The sequence below is a fragment of the Plodia interpunctella genome, chromosome 1, assembly GCF_027563975.2.
Source record: "Plodia interpunctella isolate USDA-ARS_2022_Savannah chromosome 1, ilPloInte3.2, whole genome shotgun sequence".
In the NCBI taxonomy this organism is placed as follows: Eukaryota; Metazoa; Arthropoda; class Insecta; order Lepidoptera; family Pyralidae; genus Plodia; species Plodia interpunctella.
The window spans coordinates 9,014,195-9,035,425 of NC_071294.1; the positions used below are offsets into that span (position 1 = coordinate 9,014,195).

Sequence of the window (21,231 nt, forward strand, 5' to 3'; positions counted from 1 at the left end):
TTATAATCAAATGGAGTTTAAAAATCGCTAAAATATAGACCGTCTAATTGAACAACCAAATTAAAAGTATTAAGACCATTGGACCGTCAACGTTGACGTTGTTTACATTAAACTTGCGCAGAAAAAATGCAAAGTACACCAGTTTTTCTAAATATCAGCGGCACGCTGGTTAAAGTCAATGTTAAAGTTATATACTTATATTAAACGACGGGTATCTGTCCTGTCGTTCAATATATAATTATGCAACGAGACAGTTTAATAGTAGTTTAGACCAATTAAATTTTATAATATCCTAATAATTCCTAATAGTTGTCGCTAGCAATAATATTGTACGAAATTATAAGTAAATTAAAATCTCTTTATTTGCTATTTCTTCGAAGTAGTAGTACACGGTCATGATTATTTATGATTTTTGAATTATAAACACGTATATATATTTTTACGTTATTATATTTTTTTGCAATTGGTTGCGAAACTAATCGCCATATAACGGCCGTAAAGATGAATATATAGATACCTTTTATTAAAACATAAAGATAAATTAACTGAAACATACATAATAAAGATAAAATATGAAAGTTTTTTGCTGCTGAACCTTTCTCTACTGATCTCTAAACTTATCACACATTTTCGTAAGACCACAAGATTTTTATAAGCCATAATCCATCATGGCTGGCATTGTTACCGTGTTAGGGTTCATTTTATAGATAACACGAGCCGAAACAGCATAAACAGAACCATCAATCATAGGAGAATACGTTCGGCGTATAAAAAGTGGTATGTTTGGAAGGCACGGCTCTCTTTGATTAATATGAATTGCGGTTTCAGTACATACGAGTTGTTAGGACATGTTTCTATTATTAATAATAAATAATCGTTCCCTTTTTTCTGTTTTAATTGGACGTAGGGACATCACGTAACATCCGGAAAATGTTCACTTTAAAATTATCTGACGGACGGATTAATGACAATTTATTTAAAAAAAAATAAACTTCAAATTGAAAATATAAAGCAATTTATTTTCACAGCGCCCACAAAGGCTTTGATAAAAATAGGCTAGGCCACGCCATGCCATAATTGCCTGCCGACCCGACTGATCGCTAGTGTGAAATGAGCCGCTAAGCGCATCGAGATGCATGTCCGCTCTAGTGCGAAGTGAACACATCCTTCGAATCGTACAAAGTAAGTTCGAAACTTGTGTTATTCTTCGTATTTGACGATTTTAGAATTAGATTTTCCCGGACAAGTGTTACACTTTTCCTAAACTTGTGTTATGGGTAACATGTGCATTATGTATGTATATGGATAAAGATCTAGGTCAATCCAAATTAAAATATTGCAATATTGAATTGAATAAATTATAACAAAGCAGTGATAGTGGGATAAAATTCAATTATTCGAATTTGGTTGAAAAAGGAAAATATTGACAATCTACGACTTAGAAAAAAAAACATAAATTCGAATTTTGATTAAAAGTAAATAATTTCTAAATGTTGACTAAGCCATGGACTAAACCCAGCGCAGCCTTTGAGACGTTATGTAAATTGGTCGGATTACCTTTATCGTGTCGCCTTAAGTAAGATCACCTGGAGGCGATACCTTCAAAGAGTTTCTCCTTACGCATAGAATGCCGTATGTAGGGCATAAATAGCAATTTGATCACAGCTATATTCCAAAGAAATAAAAAAAACTTCGAGATTCTTCGATCCCCTTCTTTAAAACTGGCAAATAGGTTAAGTTTTTGTACACCTAGATAGTCATAACATGGACAACACTGATACTCGTACTTTAGTGACTGGATTCAATTTTCGCAAGTGTTCCGTTGACAACATGGCAATTAAGGAGGCATGTTGTATTCATCCGGCATTCCGAGTCAAGTGTCAGGCAACCGGACGCCGTACCGACACCGGGCCGTGTTGCACGCCCCGCCCCGGCTTTATTGCCGATCCCTAACGACATTTTTAACTGGCCTGAAAAATAAATGAATCGGACGCATGCAAATATTGGACGTCGAAATTGGACGATATTTTTTTACTTTTTTATTATGGCAAATAACAAGTATGTTTGTTTTTTTTATACCAGGCTAGACTAATCTGCTGGATTCTCGGTTGTTTTTATATTGGACGTAGTTTTGGCATTGTATTCTAGATAGTACGAGTACTTATTTTCGTAGTGGTTACAGGATTATTAATTTTACCTTATACATAATGAAGGGTGATATTGAATGAATATCTTAAGCAACTATATTGTAATTTAAATGATCCATTTAATCAAGTACCAATCTTAGACTTCCAGAATCAGTGTCTTCTAACCAATATTGAATCAACGCTGCAGCCTTTTGAACCGTTCGTGTGACGTTTTCTCACCACTGTTGTTTACTTTCAATCTTGCAGACTGTGAAACCAATAGCATATCCTACCCGTGTTGTTTGAGCTGAAATTGATTTTACCTTGCATAAAACTTGTTTTAGGTGGCAATTTTGATATTTATTATGAAAAACTATTAGGATGATAATGATATCGCATTTGAGGAGAGTATTCTTTGTCATATGATATATACGGTATATGATAGATAAAGCTAATATAAACTATAGAACCATTGGAGTCCTAATTGTCTTCTACGAAGGTCTCTTACATGTAATCTTCTTTTTGAGTATTTTTTCACTCATGTAGGGTCGGGACAATGTGTTCTACTACTTCCATTTAACTCTTACATAACTTACTTGTAATAAGTGTTAATTATACTCTTCTAAGACAAATTAATAAACATCCTGTAAAATATTGTATAATAAAAAAAAGACAACTATAAACTGATTTCTTTATAAACTCAGAAACTCATAAATTTTCAATGCATAATAATCTGCAAGTATCGTGCAGTTAATAGATTGGCACTAAAATTGAAAGCTTTGTAGGGATCTCTCTGTCATAGATCGACTATGTCGCCCCGAGTAATTGGAAGTCCAGATTGAGTTTTAATGGTTGAATTCATTTTGAATTTTATAAAAATGTGCTTATGGTTTTCTACAATATTTTCTCAACGACTTATAAAATGAATTATGTAATTTTAGCCTTTATCTAGGCCTCTCTTCTCTGTGATAAGATATTAACTATATGACTAGCATTATATTTCTTTTGTACACGGAAAATATATCTTTCTAATATATCTTTTTTTTATATTAGCCGGTAGTATTCCACCGCTGGGTAAAACCTCCTCTCTGATTCACCATTTATGCCTGGCCGTCGCGTACTCCCTCCAATTTTTACTTGTAGCATCTAGATCACTTATAAACAGAATGGTTAGTTTTACAAACATATTATTCTCGACACGAAATTGTATTATACTCATGTATTGTGCAAGCCAATCGTGTAGGTATATAAAATTTCGTCTCATCAGCTGAAGATGTCCAATCTGCAAGTATCGTGCAGTGTAATCTACTTCAAAAGTGAGTTGCATGACCCGCTTTATCAAACTTAAGTACATACATTGCTAATTAAATAAAAGCTCGTGAAATAAATCTTCTTCTTCATAGTCGTATTGCTCATGGCTGAGGGTCGTGGTTATTACGTGGAATGAAACACACACAACTTTCTTGGCATTATTAATGGAGTGGTTTGCCATTGCCTTCTCCATTTCACACACAAGTTAATAATAATCAACCAGTGTTCAGGTTTCCTCACGATGTTTTCCTTCACCGGAAGTGCAATAAATAAAGGTATTTTAAATGAGTAAAATCTATATAAGTGAAATATATAAATTAAAAGAGAGTTCACATAATCATTATACCTACTAGCTGCGCCCCGGGGCTTCGCTCCGTGGGAAATTCGAGATACAAATAGCCTATGTGTAGAAAAACACATAGGCTACTTTTTATCTCGCTAAATTTCATAACAATCGGTCCAGTAGATTTTGCGTGAAAGACATAGATACATACAACTTTGGCATTTATAATATTAGAAGGATAGGATTTTTAAAATTTTGTTTTTCTAAAATTCATCATAGGTAATGTTTTTATTTTACTCAATGTTTTCCATTCTCAGTTCGGCTATTTCCAGATAAACATGTATATATTTTTTACATTTATAATATTAGTATAGATGAAAGAATTCCTTTGAATTATTAACCAGGGTTTAAACGTAGTATAAGAAATAAATGGGGCAATCAAGGTATTAACAGGCCTCGAGAATAAAAAACGATCCAGCAACGAATTTCGTAAGAAAAGTTTATTTCGGATCTCCTTTAACCTGTCACTGTGATCAAACCAATATCGGTCTTACGACTTCAACTTAAACAACAAAATAGTCCGAGGACATATATATTTACGTTCACAGCGACATATTACTTCAAAGAAATATGCTAATAAAAATCATTTCAATGCTAGAATATGTGTTTAAGCTCCACTTAAATAATGTTTTTTTTTACTTCTTTATGTTTATTGTATCAAATGTACTGATAATGTAATGATAATTGTTTCTAGGACGTTGTGATTGACTGTCAAGGAAGTCAATTAAATTTTTTTGGAAAGGATGTACTTTTGTGTTTCATTGAGTACTGAAAGAAAGAAAAATTTTATTTGAATTTTAAAATAAACATTTTTATTTTTTTAAAGACTTTTAATAACATAGTGCCAAAACACGTACTGAAACATAGAGCGAAATGGATGTGCCATATGATTAAGAAACCCATGGCGCTGATTTTCAGCGTGTACCACAGAACATGAAAAACAAATTTGTAGTATGGTGAGTCTAGTTACGTCATCAATTTAAGAAAAACTTGTCTCAAGTCTATAAAGTTTCGAATTAGATTTATTCGGTTATTCAAACTAGTACCTTCTGAAAGTTAAATTACTAAACTAATGGTGATGAAGCTATCAACTGGCTAGTACAAAGTTACATTGAAGCTTTCAGGTTTTTCTCTATAGGACCACGAGTCCAACTTGGACATACTTGTGGTCATATGGTTAAAATGACATAATATGTTTCTTACAACAGTATTAAATAAATAAACATTTCTGAGTCATGATATAAATTTTATAGATACGTCATGTCAATTACGCAATTATATTATTAAAGTCTCGTGGGGAATGAAAAACTTTTAACCATTTGACCAAACGTATATCAGCTCCGTGTGGTCCTATAATGAACACACCAAGATGGGCGCCCATGGAAATTAAAATCTTACTAATGTTATAAATGCGAAATTTTGTACACTTTCATGCAAAATCTTCTGGACGGATTGTTATAAAATCAGATACACGGGTAGAATATAAACTGGAGTAATACATAGGATTTATCCCGAAATTCCCACGGGAGAGAAGTATCGGGCGCAGCTAGTAATAGTATATTTTCAGGTCTATTTTAAACTACGAGTAACATATCACTTGGCCTGCTCCGGATGGGTAAAGTGTACTAATAAACGTAATGGCGGCGCTACAATCTTTCAGATGAAAGGCTCAGTGAGGCGCTCTTAAGAAACAAGCCTTGATATATAGGGCCTACTTTTCAGGGCGGAACCTGTTGTCCTAGTTGAAAGACGAACGCAATAATGCGAAGAGAAAAAGTCAAATGCTTGTTGTTATTTGTGGCTTGTTGTATGACTATGACACAATGTTAGAAAGTGTTTGTGGCTTTCTGGCGCGTCGGTTTCTATCGCTGAAGTATCACAAAATGCCACTTTTGATTTGTAACATTTTTCTCAGTAATAGGTAAAGACAGACAGATCGTAAAATATCCAATCAATGTACGACACGACAACGTGTCTGATGAAACACAAAACATGAACACTGCTTCAGAAATTTCATCTTTGTGATGATTGCAGAAAGAATTATTTTTGGAGTACTGGGTTCAGAGTGAGGTTGATCTGGATTCGAAGCGATGCATCGATTTGCTTCGAGCTACGTGTCTCGATAGCTGCTGGAGTACTCCAAGTGGTACTAGAGTATTGATCGAGATGTGGTCTGAATCTTAAATTCATCATTATTGTCTGTGCGATTTTCGTCGTATTCAGTTTGGCTAACTGGCTTGATTCATCATTATAATCAGCTCGGCTCTTCACATTCCTCCTACAAAGTATGACGAAATTTTGAGAACCTATTGAATAAGGTAATTTTTCCTGTTGTACCGTTTGACCATCTGTACCAGAAAAGGTGCAATGAGACTAATTAGTTTCATTGGCACCATTTTGTAATAGAAAAGGGGAAATTACTTTCATTCAGAAATGTTTCCGAATGAAGGACATAGAAAATTGAATGCAAAGTAAAGGTGTATGTAGTAAAATAAATCTTTATTGAGTTGGCTATCCCTTCTCATAAGATATCACAAATTGATCTTCGATTACTTTTATTACCATTTTATAGCGCAGTTAGAAATCGAATTTATATTGAGGTGATTTAGACCGAATGAACGAGGGCTATATGTGGGTAATTTGGTTTAAGTAGGTATTTCATTATTTTCTAAAAATATTTTAAAAGATGCCACATCTTCTCTCTTGCAACTAATTTTTCAACTCCATTAGGTAATTTATAGTTACTGATCGAAATTCATATACAAAGCAAACCAAATATTTCACAGCCATACGTTTACATACGATTTTATACACCAAAATAACTGAGTAGCTCAATACAACACTATCCTTTAATAACATTGTGCAGTTACCACAGAGCTCCATAACTGTAGTTTAGTGTTGATAGTGCTACTAAAGCTAGCATAACGACTGTACACGGTAATATCGCTGGCTGGTGTCGGTGTGCCTACAAATGACACGAAATGTAGTCAGAGCCTGCGGCAAAATTGCGGCAGGTCCATTCCCGCCTATATCTAATATGAGTATCCTGATTGCGTATGTACCGCAATCTAGAACGTCGCCTGCGGAATTAGATACAATTTAACGGATTCTTGATGTCATGCTCACATTTATGACTTTGCAGATGTAGAAATAATTGTAATTATATTATATAGAGTTCGAGACTTAGTAAAAGATTAAGATTTATCAAGATTTTAATAAGAAAATTCAATGCAGTTTTTCACTTCAAACTATTTTCACCAATATTTGAGGTGTACCGAAAGCAGCAAAGTTAATGTCGAAGAGTGCAGCTATGACAAACGGAAAGCTGGTGTTTCAACACTTTAAAATATTTCTGTGGCAATTCCTATCACCTGTCACTTGTCACGTGTGTCACAGACATCTTTAATAATATTAATTACTTTTGAAAATGGGAGCGAGTAATTTAATGACGTAACGGGGACGTGGTAATTACTTAATTAACGTTAATATCTGAAGTGACTTTCATGTACAGAGGTAAACTCAGTAGTTTATAATAATTTAAAGAACGATATATTGATAGGAATGAAACCCGATATCCATTCATCAAATCCCCCAATCCCGCAGATTCTCGCACAACCGTCGTGATATATCTATCTCTAGGCAGTAAATGTAGTGTAATATGCGGAGAAACGAATGACAGAGCCACAATGGCACGAGTTGTAGTTATGGGGTCGCTCGGGCTAAACGAGGATTATGAATTTCCTTATTTACCTTAATATTAAGATGGCTTGGAACTCCTGGAAGTTGGTATTTCGGTATTGTAATACTAAATACACCAATATTCGAGGCTTACTTTAGATTATTTTCTACTTTAATATTATAAACGTGAAATTCTATGAAGATGTTTTGATAATTTGCATTACTAGACAAGCGATTGGATGATGGATCTATCTCTCATCAATATCTTTATTATGTTACTCGTAATGTTGAATAACAAGCGTGTGTCTGAGGGCCCACTTCTTGAAATTACATGATTATATGCTTAGGATTCAATGAACATTCCAAAAAAAGTGAGAAACTTAGAATTAGAATACGTTTACGCCAATGTCATTTTTAATCACAAGAATGTACCTATGTATGTATATGTATAGATAAAAAAGTCAATATGTGTAAAATGATTCAATAAATATTATTGTTTCATTCTAGAATCATAAACAAAAACAAAGGTTCGTACGAGTATGAAATCCTCTAGTTTACTGTAAACGAATCTGTTGTTTCGCGATATCTCATTACTGGAATCCCGGCAATTACCGGGGATCCCGCGGGAATGACACACGGCCCGCCCAATTACTGTATAATTAACGATCTCCTATCAGATTTGCTGGATGCTTTGCTAATTTAAATAAACCAGTTACATTTTAATTTTAAATAACTAAATTTCAATTTTATTTTAATTAAGTAAACCTAATTTTCAGTATGAAATTAGTGGTACGAAAATAGGTTTCTAATTTGAAACAAACTATATTATTACACTTTCATATACCCTATTCCCTCGAAACTTGAAGAGCCAGCAAAGCTCAATATAAAGGCGAAAGTCACGACGTAATTTCTTACAGCGAAAATAACCCATCTTTAAATATTTGATTTTCGTTAAAAATTTATCCTTATATTAAGCTCATTGTATACCTTTTCGTGATTGTATCTTCTTTGGCGAAGGAGATTCTACAATATCAGATAAGTCAAGTTAGATATAAGCAAGCAATAAAACAAGCGAGGGTGGGACAGTTAAATGGCATCACAAATATTGACTTGGCGGTTCTCTAGAAATTTCCCAAGCTCCGTGTGGTGCTTGGCTTGAAGCCAACGTTACTATCTGAGACGAAATATTTTTATAATTTTCATCTAGAACTTACCGAGTGAGCTGTTAACACAAAGCGCAATTGTTTTTGGCAAGTTTGGTAACTTTTGTTCGTGGGTGGTAACTTTATCGGCGTGTTGTGTTATAATTTACTATGCCGATGGTTAGATTTTCTTGACTACGCCACTTCACTAAATTTTGATTCACAAGAGAAAATGATAAAAATTGTATTTCGTCGTTCATTTGTTCGTATATGAGTATAAAGGACAACGTCGGGTTTCCTTCATTTTCTACACACCGCAACACAATGCGTTATTACAGACTCTGTTAATCCTTCTTTGTTATGAGTTCTAAAAGGATTTGTGTCTTATTCTCGCTCTCAATAGACTCCGGCCAATCAATACTGCTGGATATAATCTTGAGACATTTCCGGTAATGAAATTGAACCTGATCATTTTGAAAGCCAAATACCTTATACTACTTAGTTGATAACTTCGGAAATTAGGTACCTATTACTTTCTTAGGTTTACATTACAGCATTAAATAAATTGCATATTGTTATTTGGTTCGAGATTATAGGTGTTGTAGTTAAAGTAAATTTAAGTAGTTAAAGAATAACATTTTTTTTAAATTTAGATAATCTTTTACTACTTGACATCTGTAAGGTGACCAATTTGTATGTTGTCAGATAATTAAATATGACAATAAACATCATTTTCTTCTTCATCTCTTAATCCCTTTCACTTGAGATTGAGTCTCCATGTATGTACAGCTGTGCCAGAGAATTTCCTCCGAGTTGTCATTGGAGTTTATATTTTGCCTCTGATTATCTTTTTTTATATTTATATTTGCTGATAACGTTGTCCTGTTTCATTTATTTTATACCTGAATGAAATTAATTCTTATAAAAAGCACGTGCAACCTAAATTTCCACTCAACTATTCATTGTACTTTCGGAGTTGCGTGTATTATCAATCGTACGTGTATGTAGTCCCTAATCAAAGCTTCAGCCCCAGGGTTATACGTCAAAGTTTCACACGACTAGAAGTAAATAGGTGGGTATGTACCTACTCAAGGGCGTTCTTGCGGCGCAGCGTGCGCCTGACTTAATGACGTCAATTTGAATACGACCGACTTGTCGCCTTCCCGCCTCGCCGCGGTAACGCAAATTTCCCTCTTGTGCCAACCCTGAAAGCGTAGTTCTTGGTATTATTTGACACCTGAAAGGGGCTGTCAATCAGCCGCGATTGTAGCATGCCCGTTTGAATGGGAAATTTAGCGATTAGTGAACGTTAGCGGTAATAATTTATTGACAGTGTAGTTATGTGGGATCACGGGGTGGGATTGAACACGCCGAATTGCTTTATTATGTTTAAGTAACGATGGGAGAGAAGTAAAACGAATGAAAACTTAATCAAAACTAAATCGGTTTATATTATAAGTTTGCTCGTCCAACTAGATGTTTTAGTTTGTGAAACTTAATAGCCGTTAGGTTGCTATATTTATCGATATAATTATTGCATTTAATGTTGTTAAGTAGCAATGGTTTTGTTAGATCGTATTAAGAATAATAAATTAATATAGGAAATATAAACTAAGATTATAAATGACTTTCACCGAAGAACCCGCAAATATAATCTGTCATGAGCAAGCATATCCCGCGCTCCCATCATAAGCCACATGACGTAAACAGAAATATGTGATCGACCCACAACGGAAACTCTTTGTAGAATAATCGACAAAATTTAGCGAGTGTAAATATATATTTCACAAGTTTAAGGGCTGTGGAAGTAGGGGATGAAGATATATAGTAGGGAAAGACCTAAAAAGATGCTCGGTTGTAACGATAAATTGATTATGAAAGATTGTCGAATGAAATAGCAAGCATAAGATCAATATGAAAAGGATCAACATACTGTGCCAAATTCCACATGAAAGAAAGATGAAGAAGAAAAACATATGTATATGCAAGGTTTTCAGTCTGTGGATCTAAGTAAGTCTACAGCGTCCAACGGGTATGCTTTATCTAGTGTCTCTTTGTTAGATAGGATAACCACTATTCCACTCTTACATACTCTCTCCCTTTCTTCTACTCTATACAATAGATTCAACATGATCATTATTTTTTCTGATGCTGCATTTAAACGAACACTTTTCTCACATTATTTGCCGATCGATGCAGTACGGTTACGTAAGTAATTAAACACTTCCATGTTCATGATTTAATTGTCCTTCTTTATGTCAATGTAAGTCATAAAAGTACGTACATTGCGAAATGTTTACTGTTTATTTATATTTATGGTTCCGTAATACTACGTGAGCATTCACCGGACATGAATTGCGATTTTCCATTTACTCTGTTTATTTCGAAGCTGTATCGAGAAAACTGCAAAGAATTTCCACCATTTTTCTTTGAACCGTTATGGTCGATATCAAATAAATCTGCCGGAGATACATTTTATTCGACGCTTGAACGTAAAAGTATATTTGTATTATCGCAAGCTGTAGCACGTTCATACTTCAAGAAAATATTTTTCAGAATAGTATTAGGTAAGATTTTATTGTTGTTTTCTTATTCTTTGCCTCACATATTTTCGATATCAATGGGGCTTAGTAGCAGTTAAGCTTGCTATTGATATAAGAAATTTTAAAAAAGTATTAGTATTTTATTTTATATATGTTACGATAACTGATGGAGAAATGGATGTTTGTAAAAATTTTGCAAGAAAATAAAGATATGAAGTACTGAGCGATGTCAACTAAGTATCGATGCATACCTTATTGCATAGGTAACGACTTCCGATTATACACTTGGTATTGATATTGATAACTACTTTTTAATTCTGAACCGTTCTTTTAATTTGTGACTTCGACGTCGTATCATAGTTTTATGATACTCTCCGCGTTTCACAATAGAAGGAACTTTCATAACACAACATAAGAGCTGACGTATTGAGTTTGCTCTCTTTAAATATTAATTCGTTTGTTTCAGTGGACACGACAGCGCAGTACGACGCAGTCCGGGCGTACCTCAAGGAATTGGACATCTCTAGTGCGGTGTGGGTCGGTCTCATCCGTAGTAATCCCGACGGGGACTTCACTTGGACGTACGTACAGTACAGTCTGTTAATACATGAGCCAGGGCCAGATTTAGGAGATCTCCGCCTTGAGACAACAGAGGCCTTAAAAAACTTTACGAATAAAATTATCAGGAAGATCTCAACTTATTAGTATTATTATGTATTAAAAGTGACAGATTTCTATTTAAAAAATACTGTATTACTACGTCAAGACACTTCTGTGATGCCCCTCTATTGCAGATCACTTACTGTCAGCTGACCTGTTTTCTCGTTTGCGGCCTTTGCCATAAAAACAACTATGTGAGCTTTTTTTGGCGAAATGCGAAAAATACTCTTAGGAAAAACGAAAAAGATGTTGTGCATTATGTGCAGGCCCCAGGGCAGTATTTATAACTAAATCCATCCCTGTACAGCCTATGGTGTATATTACAGGCCCAACGCTATTGCGGTTAGTCTTGTCTTTCGTGATGCAGCTGGGGAATAGTTATGTAAATCTCATAATGACTGGGCTTGTGGTTCATACATATGCTACGATGGACTAGTTCTAGTATGTTTAATGTAGTTTTGCTAATAACATCCATATTTGGACGTCGCCATGATGGTGTTTTAGTTACTAAGACAAATCGCACATCCATTCATAATGTCGGTAATATGAAATAGGAATCAGAAACATTATTTCTTGATTGTATGTGGTTTGTTGTTAAACTTTTAGTTATCTATATGACACCTTGGTGTCATAGAACACCAATGACCTTATGGTTGTTTTTGGTTACCAGGGATTACCGAGGTCTAAGCGGGGATGGCTACTGGAGCTCTGCCCCAGACTCACGTGCTGCCCCTCTTTGTGCCGCTGCTGATCCTGCCGCAGACTACCGCTGGGAAGCCAGGGCCTGTGGAGGACCCATGGTCGCCTCCTTTATCTGTGAACTACCAGGTAACTCATGAGCCTTGTCGATGGGAATACATTAATGTCTGGATGTATTTATTATGTTTGTTAAGCTGTTCTGTTCAATACTTCCTACCTGTCCGTTCTGGTGGGACGAATGACCCTTTTTATTAAATCTTCTGCACCGACTTTGATGAAATTTGGTAACGCCAGTAGAATTTTTATCTCGATATACCTACGAGAGCGAAGCCCCGACACATCTAGTATTAAAACAAATTATCAATTGGTTCTTTCGCTTTTGACTACTCATAAAAATAAATATGGTGATCTTTCAATTGAAGGTTTATTTCAGTTCCTCAATGGGCACTTGGCAATGAAGGTTGCATGATTCGAGCGCTTCCGGCACTCACGGTACTATATTTGCCGGAGAGCGCAGCCGTTCAACTCACCGCAGACTGTGGACTGGCTGGTGTGAAGCGGGTGCAATGCACTGGAAATATGGTAAGATGACAATATATTACGAATAAACCAAAATATATTTTTTACTACCAGGCTAATCCTAATTATTTCCACAGAAACGCGTAAATCTACTAAAAGAACTGTCTTGTGCAGAAGAAGAAGAAGTTTCAAGCATCTCAAATATAATTTCTACAAGCGTCACATATTCAGCAGCTACTACAGATGCTCCAGCTATACAAGATACAACTAGTGACATGACTACCGATGATAATATTACAACAGAAAATGATGATAATATTAATCTATCACCTAAAGATCAAAATTTCATATCGACATCTTTGCCAAATATATTGAAAACGTTAACTCAAGACAATTCACTTTTACGTCCTATATTTAAAATACCAAATAAAAGCATAATGAATAAAAACATAAACTTAAATGTTATTCATAATAATAATTTGCAAAGCAATGAAATTCCTAAAATAGTAAACACTGACAATTTATTGAATAAGGAGCATTTAGATAAACTAGAAGATGAAAAGAATATGCAGCACAAGATGTTGCATGATGAGTTAGCAAGGCTTGGTAACTTTGAAACAATATTCACCCAACCAACTGACCATTTTGTGCCACCTTTGGTGATGGCTAGGTCTAAATTAAGTGATGATATGACCGTATTATCATTGGAAGAAAAACATGCACAACAGGTAGCTGAACAAGTACATCTAAAGGAGCATCTTGAGGATGTCTCTATTTCGCATGAAACAAACAATACACATATTGATACCACTACTGACAATTTAAGCTCTTCCGCACCTACCACTACTAATAAACCAGCAGTTACAAAAATACAAGCCATTGAAAATAAAGATATACTTAAAAAAGATAAACCAAAATCTAGCGTACCCAAAAAGTATAATGAAAAACAATTTGATCCAAAGAATAAGATTTCAAAATCGGAAATCAAAATTGTTAAAACTGATAAAGTGACTATTAGCAATATTACAGCAACTGATAAAATTACTACTGAATCAAGTTCAGACACAGAGACTGCCATAAAAAATAGGACTTATATTGATAATTATCAAAATAAATCAGAAGAAGAGCCATCAATTGATTTGACTGTAATTATTAAAAGCATGGAGACAAATAAAAATGAAAATATTTTTAAAGGAGATGTGCCTAAAATTGAGATTATAGAAAATGATACTACAATTACAGATCCTGAAATAAAACTAGTAAATACACAAAACAATGGTACTTTAGAATCACAACAAGAGATATCAGTAAAAATACCAGCCCAAATTCAGAATTTCACTATGACTCATGAAGTCATAAAAATAACTATCATAAACGAAGAAAATTTTAACGCCACTCCCACTGTTTTCGAAGTTACAACTAGAATGCCAGTTTTTAATACCGAATCAAAAGCTAGTAGTCCCATCACGATAGAAAAGGAATCGGATCAAACTACCGACTTACCTAATTTCAAAAGTACATTGCCACCCGATGTACTAACAACTACCACAGAAGTACCTACAAATTATACTGAACAGATAAATGATTTAAAATTAACTCCCATAACCCATGCAAACATTGAATCAAAACTATCTGACATTACAACAATATCGACTACTGAAAAAGATGTGGTGGTGACAGAATCAATATACACGACAACAACTGAAAGTGAAAAAATAACAAACTTTATGAATAATAGCACTGAAGTCGAAAGTAATGCAACTGCACCAAATATAACAACAAAGTTATCTGAAGAAATCACTATTATTGATGGTGATGAATTTGACAAAAACAGCACAGATATATCGGAAACTATTGACGATTCCAATTCACCTCTGTTATCCGGCGCTAACGAACCGATACATCGACCTAACCGGTCAAGGAGACCACAACAGATACCAAGTAGGAATAAATTTAATCCATTTCGTATTTTAGGTTAACCAGTTACCACAAGAAAACAATTAATGTAAATATATGGATGCCGTGGATTAAATTGATGGCAAGGGACTGAAAATTTAATTATCATCAAAAAAGTTATTGCCAATGGTGTCAAAGATTTAAAACATCGAGACGAGTGTAATATGAAGGGACATAATGTTTTAAGATTAAACTGTATCACAATATCGAATGTAATTGTGATGGCACGGTGCACTTAGAAAAGTATCCATAATTGATTTGTCATTTTTAAAATTAACACTCATTTATTTCAAGCACTAATACATATGGTTGAAATACATAAGCGTGTAGATTAATTTACGCAATAAGCTGTAGGAAGTATTTTAATTTGCAGTTACAATTTTCGTAGGATGAAATTATTTTATAAGAATTTGTATTCGCAAATTTGAATAGGTTAAGATAAATATATGTATTATGTAGCTAGCTGTTGATTTATATTATGCAAATTTTATATGCTTGTTTTAATTTCAAATAATTTCTTAGTAACAGAATAGAAAACATTGTAGTTATCAAGAGGAACTTAGTCAATTCGTACATCATCATAGCTTAGCTATACATTATTTTAGCTAAATTTAGATTTAATCAAAATTTAAGAATGATGTACCTACCCATCAAAGTCATTTACTATACTTGCCAAATCCATTATTATCGGGTATTAGATTAACTTAATACACATAATAATTGTAGTGAATATAATTAACGTTTCATCAACCATATCATTCTTTAATAAGTCTTATCCAAATGAAATTATTTTTATCTAATTTAATATATGAGTATGAAGAACATGCACAAGTGAATTAAATATTTAACACACTATCTAAGAGGAAGAAACATCAATAGAGAATAAGATAAATGTAGACGATATTATTTGTATTGATATTTTTAATGATTTGTCATTAATGTAGTGTTAGACACTAAGGATTTTATAAATAAAAAAAAACATAAAATGAAATCATGGTTAATTTTATTTTTGGAGGCAGTAACAATTTGCCTAGTAATCTCGCTTGGTAAGGGTTGGTTATTCCTATACTGGTACAATTTTTCAATAATGGCGTCAAGACTACGCACACAATATGAAACACGCCACTGGCCGTAATTTCGAATTTAAATTAAAAAACAACATAATCGAATAGATAATTAAATAAAAATGTACTCATTTGACGGAATCAAAATTTTAAACATTAGAAGGAAGGCTTAATCTCCATAGAATACCTCCATAAAACCTATATTTAATTGCTCGTGTTCCCGGCTATACGAGTATATCAGAGTATACGCGAAATTCATTGAATAAATCACGCCTTCATTGGGACTTTACACACTTATACACATTAAGTTGATTGAATACACCACGAGAATGTACGTTACCCAATACATTTTTTATAATTTAATTATCGTGTCATTTAAAATATATATATATATTCTATTAAAATTTTAAACTTATGGATTTATTGAAAACTAACTCATCATAGTAAAAATCATCACCACAAAAAATTGAAATCGCGTAACAGACAAAATTTCGTTGGTATCTTTTTATTTATCCAGTTAACAAATTAGTGGTGTTTGAGTAGACCCCTGTGGGGAAAACTTCAAGTTTCAAGACACTTAGCCGCAGTCAATATTGGTGGAGCTCTTCCCAGTCGCCTCTCAAGTTCTCTAACCGCCCAACTTCAACATAATTTATTTCTTGAGTGTTTATCAATATTCTGTAAGTCATTAAAATTTACTGCTATTAATAGATTACCATGTATTGAGGCGTTTGGTTCAGGAACCACAGTAACCACACAGGACCTACAATAGGACAACTCCTTATTCTCCCGTCATGACAGCTGGTAGGTAATAACAACATTACCAAAGAGGATTGATTGCAGGCAGGCGGTTGTAAAATCACAATCAAATCTTCAAAGTGTTTAGTTTTACAAGTACTCTTTGGGAACGGAACATCACATCCGAAAGTTGAATAGGAAACACTAGGATGAGAGAGATAGACTTAGAAGTCCATACAAGATAACTTAAAATTCTTCACGTTATATATACTACAATAATCAAGTAGAAGTAAGACGTCAAGCAAGTTATTTAGAGGTAGTTAGGACAATAGTACATTGTTCATCGAGAATAGAAAGTTTTTTTTGACGAATTTGTGACCCGAAACGTTTAGTCGAGGGTTGCAGAAACACGAGTTGTGAATCGTACTTTCTTTCGAGTGATACATATTGCTTTGACATACGACACCTGCCTATGAAGATAATAAAAATAGTAGAATAAGATACAATTTCTAATACATAAATAATTACAACAACATCCATCAAATATTTACATTAGTTCGTTTTTTTTTAATAGAACTATATTTTTTGTCAGTCTGCCCTTATACTTCTTTTAAAAAAAATACTCATTGCTGTCAATATTTATGAAACACGACGGAATTGTGTTTGGACCTGTCTAAATAACCTTTGTATAATGTTCACATTTATTTTGACCGGGTTATAAATAATTCCCAAGAGAAACAAAGGATTTTCATACAATTTTTCAGGTCGGTTTTTATTCGACTTCAATTACGTACTTTCACTTATAAGTTCAAACATGGAATTTGATTCGTTCAGATCAGGTGTCGTATAATTTTTACTACATAGAAAAAATAATTTTACATAATTCAGAGCGCATGGATACCGGAAAAGAGGAAGACAAGATGGTCAGATTACTTATCGGCATTTGACAAGACATGGAGTGAAAATGCCAAAGACAGGAGAATATGTGAAAGAAATTAGGGAAGCCTTTTATTCTGTAGTCTAAATTGAACAACTAAAAAATAAATACTACTATAACCCGTGGAAATATAAATAGCTGTGCCAGCAGCAATTCCACTTTCAGGAAATTCATACGGCCAGGAAATGAATGAAACAAAAACATGATCTGACATAATCTCGATATTATTGAGGCATGTTTCCATTGGTCGTGTTTGAACCGAAGTTGAGTTACCTATATGAATTATTTATTTATTTAAAAACATTATTGCACAATATTACACAAAATGGCGAACTTTGCAACGTAATTTTGCAACTTTATCGCTACATAAATCGTAATCACACTAGAAACAATTCAGGCGAATGTAGATTGAAAATGAATCAATTAGTAAAACTTGAAAGGATAAAAATAGTATTTTACATATCTCAGAACTTGTAGCCACACAGGCAAATTCTATTTTTCAATAACTTATTTGATAAGATGTAATGGAAACGCAGCGTAATAAATAATACATAAGTACAGGAATAATATTATATGTACATACGAGATCCTCTTGAACATAAATGATAAACAGAAGTCGTTCATCTACTTTACTCATAGATTAACAAAAAAGAAAAAATCCAGCAGTACTTCATGACTTTACTGCCTCTCATTTATTTATATTATGTAATTCAAATTGAGTAAAAAGTAATTTGATTATATTTAACAAACTATGGTTATACGTATGATGTAGGTATCCTTTGATAACCTTTTAGATCTCTTAGGGTGTGAATTTCACGAGCGTTTTGAACTCCGCAGTGGGCTATCATTAGTGTTTATTAAATTGTACCATACACAGTAATCAATTTAATTATCCTATTTTATAAATAAGTAAAGTACTGGTATAATGTAAATTTTATAAATGTTTAATTTAAAAAAATGATTCTTTATTGATAAAAAATATGCGACACTAATGAAACGCTCCACGTCGTATTCAAACAGTCGTGAAATTCACCCTAGGACGTTTTGTTTGTCCGGTTGTTTGCGACTGTCTGACTTTGTTCTGAGATGTACGAAACATTTCAAAACGTTAATCGATTTAGGCACTCGACTTTAGGGTGAGTTACACCGTCAAATTTGACTTTGCATTTAACCAGCGCGTCTCTGACATTTATACAATATGGCGTACGTTTTTCTGTGAACGTCAGAGTGAACGTCAACGTTGACGGGACAACCCACTCTTAGTCGTTAACCTATAATTATGATGGTTTGCCAACCATCATAATCAGATCAGACTTGTACGACTTCAGTACAACGTAATTTAGATCACCATACGTGTAATAAATGTACGTAGGTACTTATGTCTTTATAAACATCTACGATTTTTTTTATCCTGATAGTACCTATTCAATAAATTAGCAATGCGATATCAGTCAAAAGAAAGTACCTAATAAAATGAAAGTGCTTTTTTGCCGTCCGTCAAAATGAATATTGTCATCATAAAGTGAGGCCCATGTCAGTCCATTATCGTAAAATCTACAATAACAGAAGGATGGAATGGAAGACGCCGTTAATTTCCGATGGATCAAGCCTTATTCACACACGCCACATTTTATTTCATCTGCGAAAATCGTTGAATGACTGTACTTAGTTAGAAAGACAGTTGGGAATTATTGTTGTAGTTTTTAAAATCTAAGAATACGTACTTTTGTTTTTATACCATGTAATGATATCAATATCATGAATTATCATAAGAGATATGTTACTAGTATCAATATAAATAAATAAACCCCCTTTTTTTCCGATTTCGTCCCAAGTCGAAGGTAGCAAGTGACCTGAATAAGCTCTTAAAAGGAGGATTGTACACAACGATGGTTTAATGATAACGACCGGTGGACACACTGTCCGACCTACATTGAAGCAATCAACATTAATTGCTAATATTTCCTGACATTTCCACGATTCCAATTACTCTCCGAAACATAGTTTTGCCACTATCTAACAAAATCATTATTTCAGTTATTACTGAAAGTTATTTTGCCACTTTTATTATAATTATTCCTGTACATCCGATTTTGTTTTTATTAGTGTCTTGCAACTTGGATACAGTTTGGTTTGGTTGGTTTTGTCTGAATGTGTAATAAATTCAATGAATGATTAAAGGATTTTTGTGTATTTTTTTTATAAATAATATTTTACTAATAATTCGGTCTACACGATCAATAAAGAAATTTCTTGAAACGGTTCGTTTGTTTACAAAAAATACTTACAGAAATTAAAATTAATACCATATTATACAGATGTACATTTGTGACGAAGGTATAATTTACGCGGGTAATCTATGATTATTATACAGCCCTCAGACGAGAGTTTGTAAATAAAGCAAACAACTTTCAACGCTTCGAGCACTAACTAGTTTATATTTTTAAAGTTATGTTTTGAATAATATTATTAAGCATTGTTATTCATTTCGATATAGTCAACAGGGGAAGATTACCTATTAACCTATATAACCTGCAATAGGAACCTACTTTATATGCAAAATCTGATACAAGTTCGCTGTTAGCGCATACTAATTTTTCCCGTTCCCGTTGGCGTGTTCCCGTCTACATCCTTAGCTGTGATACCCCTGAGCACGGAATCCACGTAGCGTAGCTGCCCGTCAGATCGGCGGCAACTACATGTTAACAATCGGTATAGAAGAAAACGATTTGTCTAACAAATAAGGTTAATATTATTAATGTGTAGGAAATACGCAAGTCATAGTTTAATCTATCTATATATAGGTAACTATAACATTTTCAGGGTTTACTAAGCCTTCTCAGGTGTATACACCTACACGCTACCTTGACCCGATACTAAAATGTCCACAAACACAAGCGGGTAGACGTCGCCCATGTCATCCATTATTCAGAATTTTCGGCCCGATGTCCTCCTCAATTTCGTCGTGAGAAAGCGCCAGTAACTAACATTGACGTCAATTTGGTATGTAAAAGTTATTTAAAGACAAAATTGGTTGGAATATTTTTGGATGCGATTTTGTTACATTTTTTCATCATGTGTGACTTCACATTTTTATACCTCGTACATTAAACATCAGCTCAGTCTGCTGTTTTAATTCAATATCATTTTACGTTTTATTGACGAAATTTTATTCACATAATAATTCATAAAAAAATTGCTATACGATACGAATATTTCGTTAACAATCATTTCAATTGAAAAATTGTGCAACTAGATTGAATAAAAACATGTCAAACTACCGTTTTTATTTTGCATGGCAAATAAATTCAAATCGTTATTACAAGCGAGTTTCTTGTATGTAAAGAAATCTGAGCGGTTAAAATTATTATGTAAGTACCTATAAAAAATGGGCAAGCTATCGCGATTCCGATGTTCTCAAACACAGAACGTGCACAACACGGAACACACCCAGAACCGCAGAAAAATATTTCCTCCTCCACGTAACGGGCGGGAGTGTGACCACTACAACACCA

At 33.8% G+C, this 21,231-nt stretch overlaps 1 protein-coding gene across 1 annotated transcript in view; it reads left to right on the top strand.

The window, feature by feature from the left end:
- The window catches only part of LOC128672292 (uncharacterized), a 34,151-nt gene extending 18,190 nt beyond the window's left edge, over positions 1-15,961 (top strand). The window contains exons 3-6 of the mRNA XM_053749343.2: positions 11,610-11,724; positions 12,474-12,631; positions 12,936-13,084; positions 13,159-15,961. Of these exons, the coding sequence (XP_053605318.1) occupies positions 11,610-11,724; positions 12,474-12,631; positions 12,936-13,084; positions 13,159-15,000 (2,264 nt within the window). The 3' untranslated portion in view covers positions 15,001-15,961. The remainder of the gene's footprint in view (positions 1-11,609; positions 11,725-12,473; positions 12,632-12,935; positions 13,085-13,158) is intronic.
- The last annotated feature ends 5,270 nt before the right edge of the window (positions 15,962-21,231 follow it).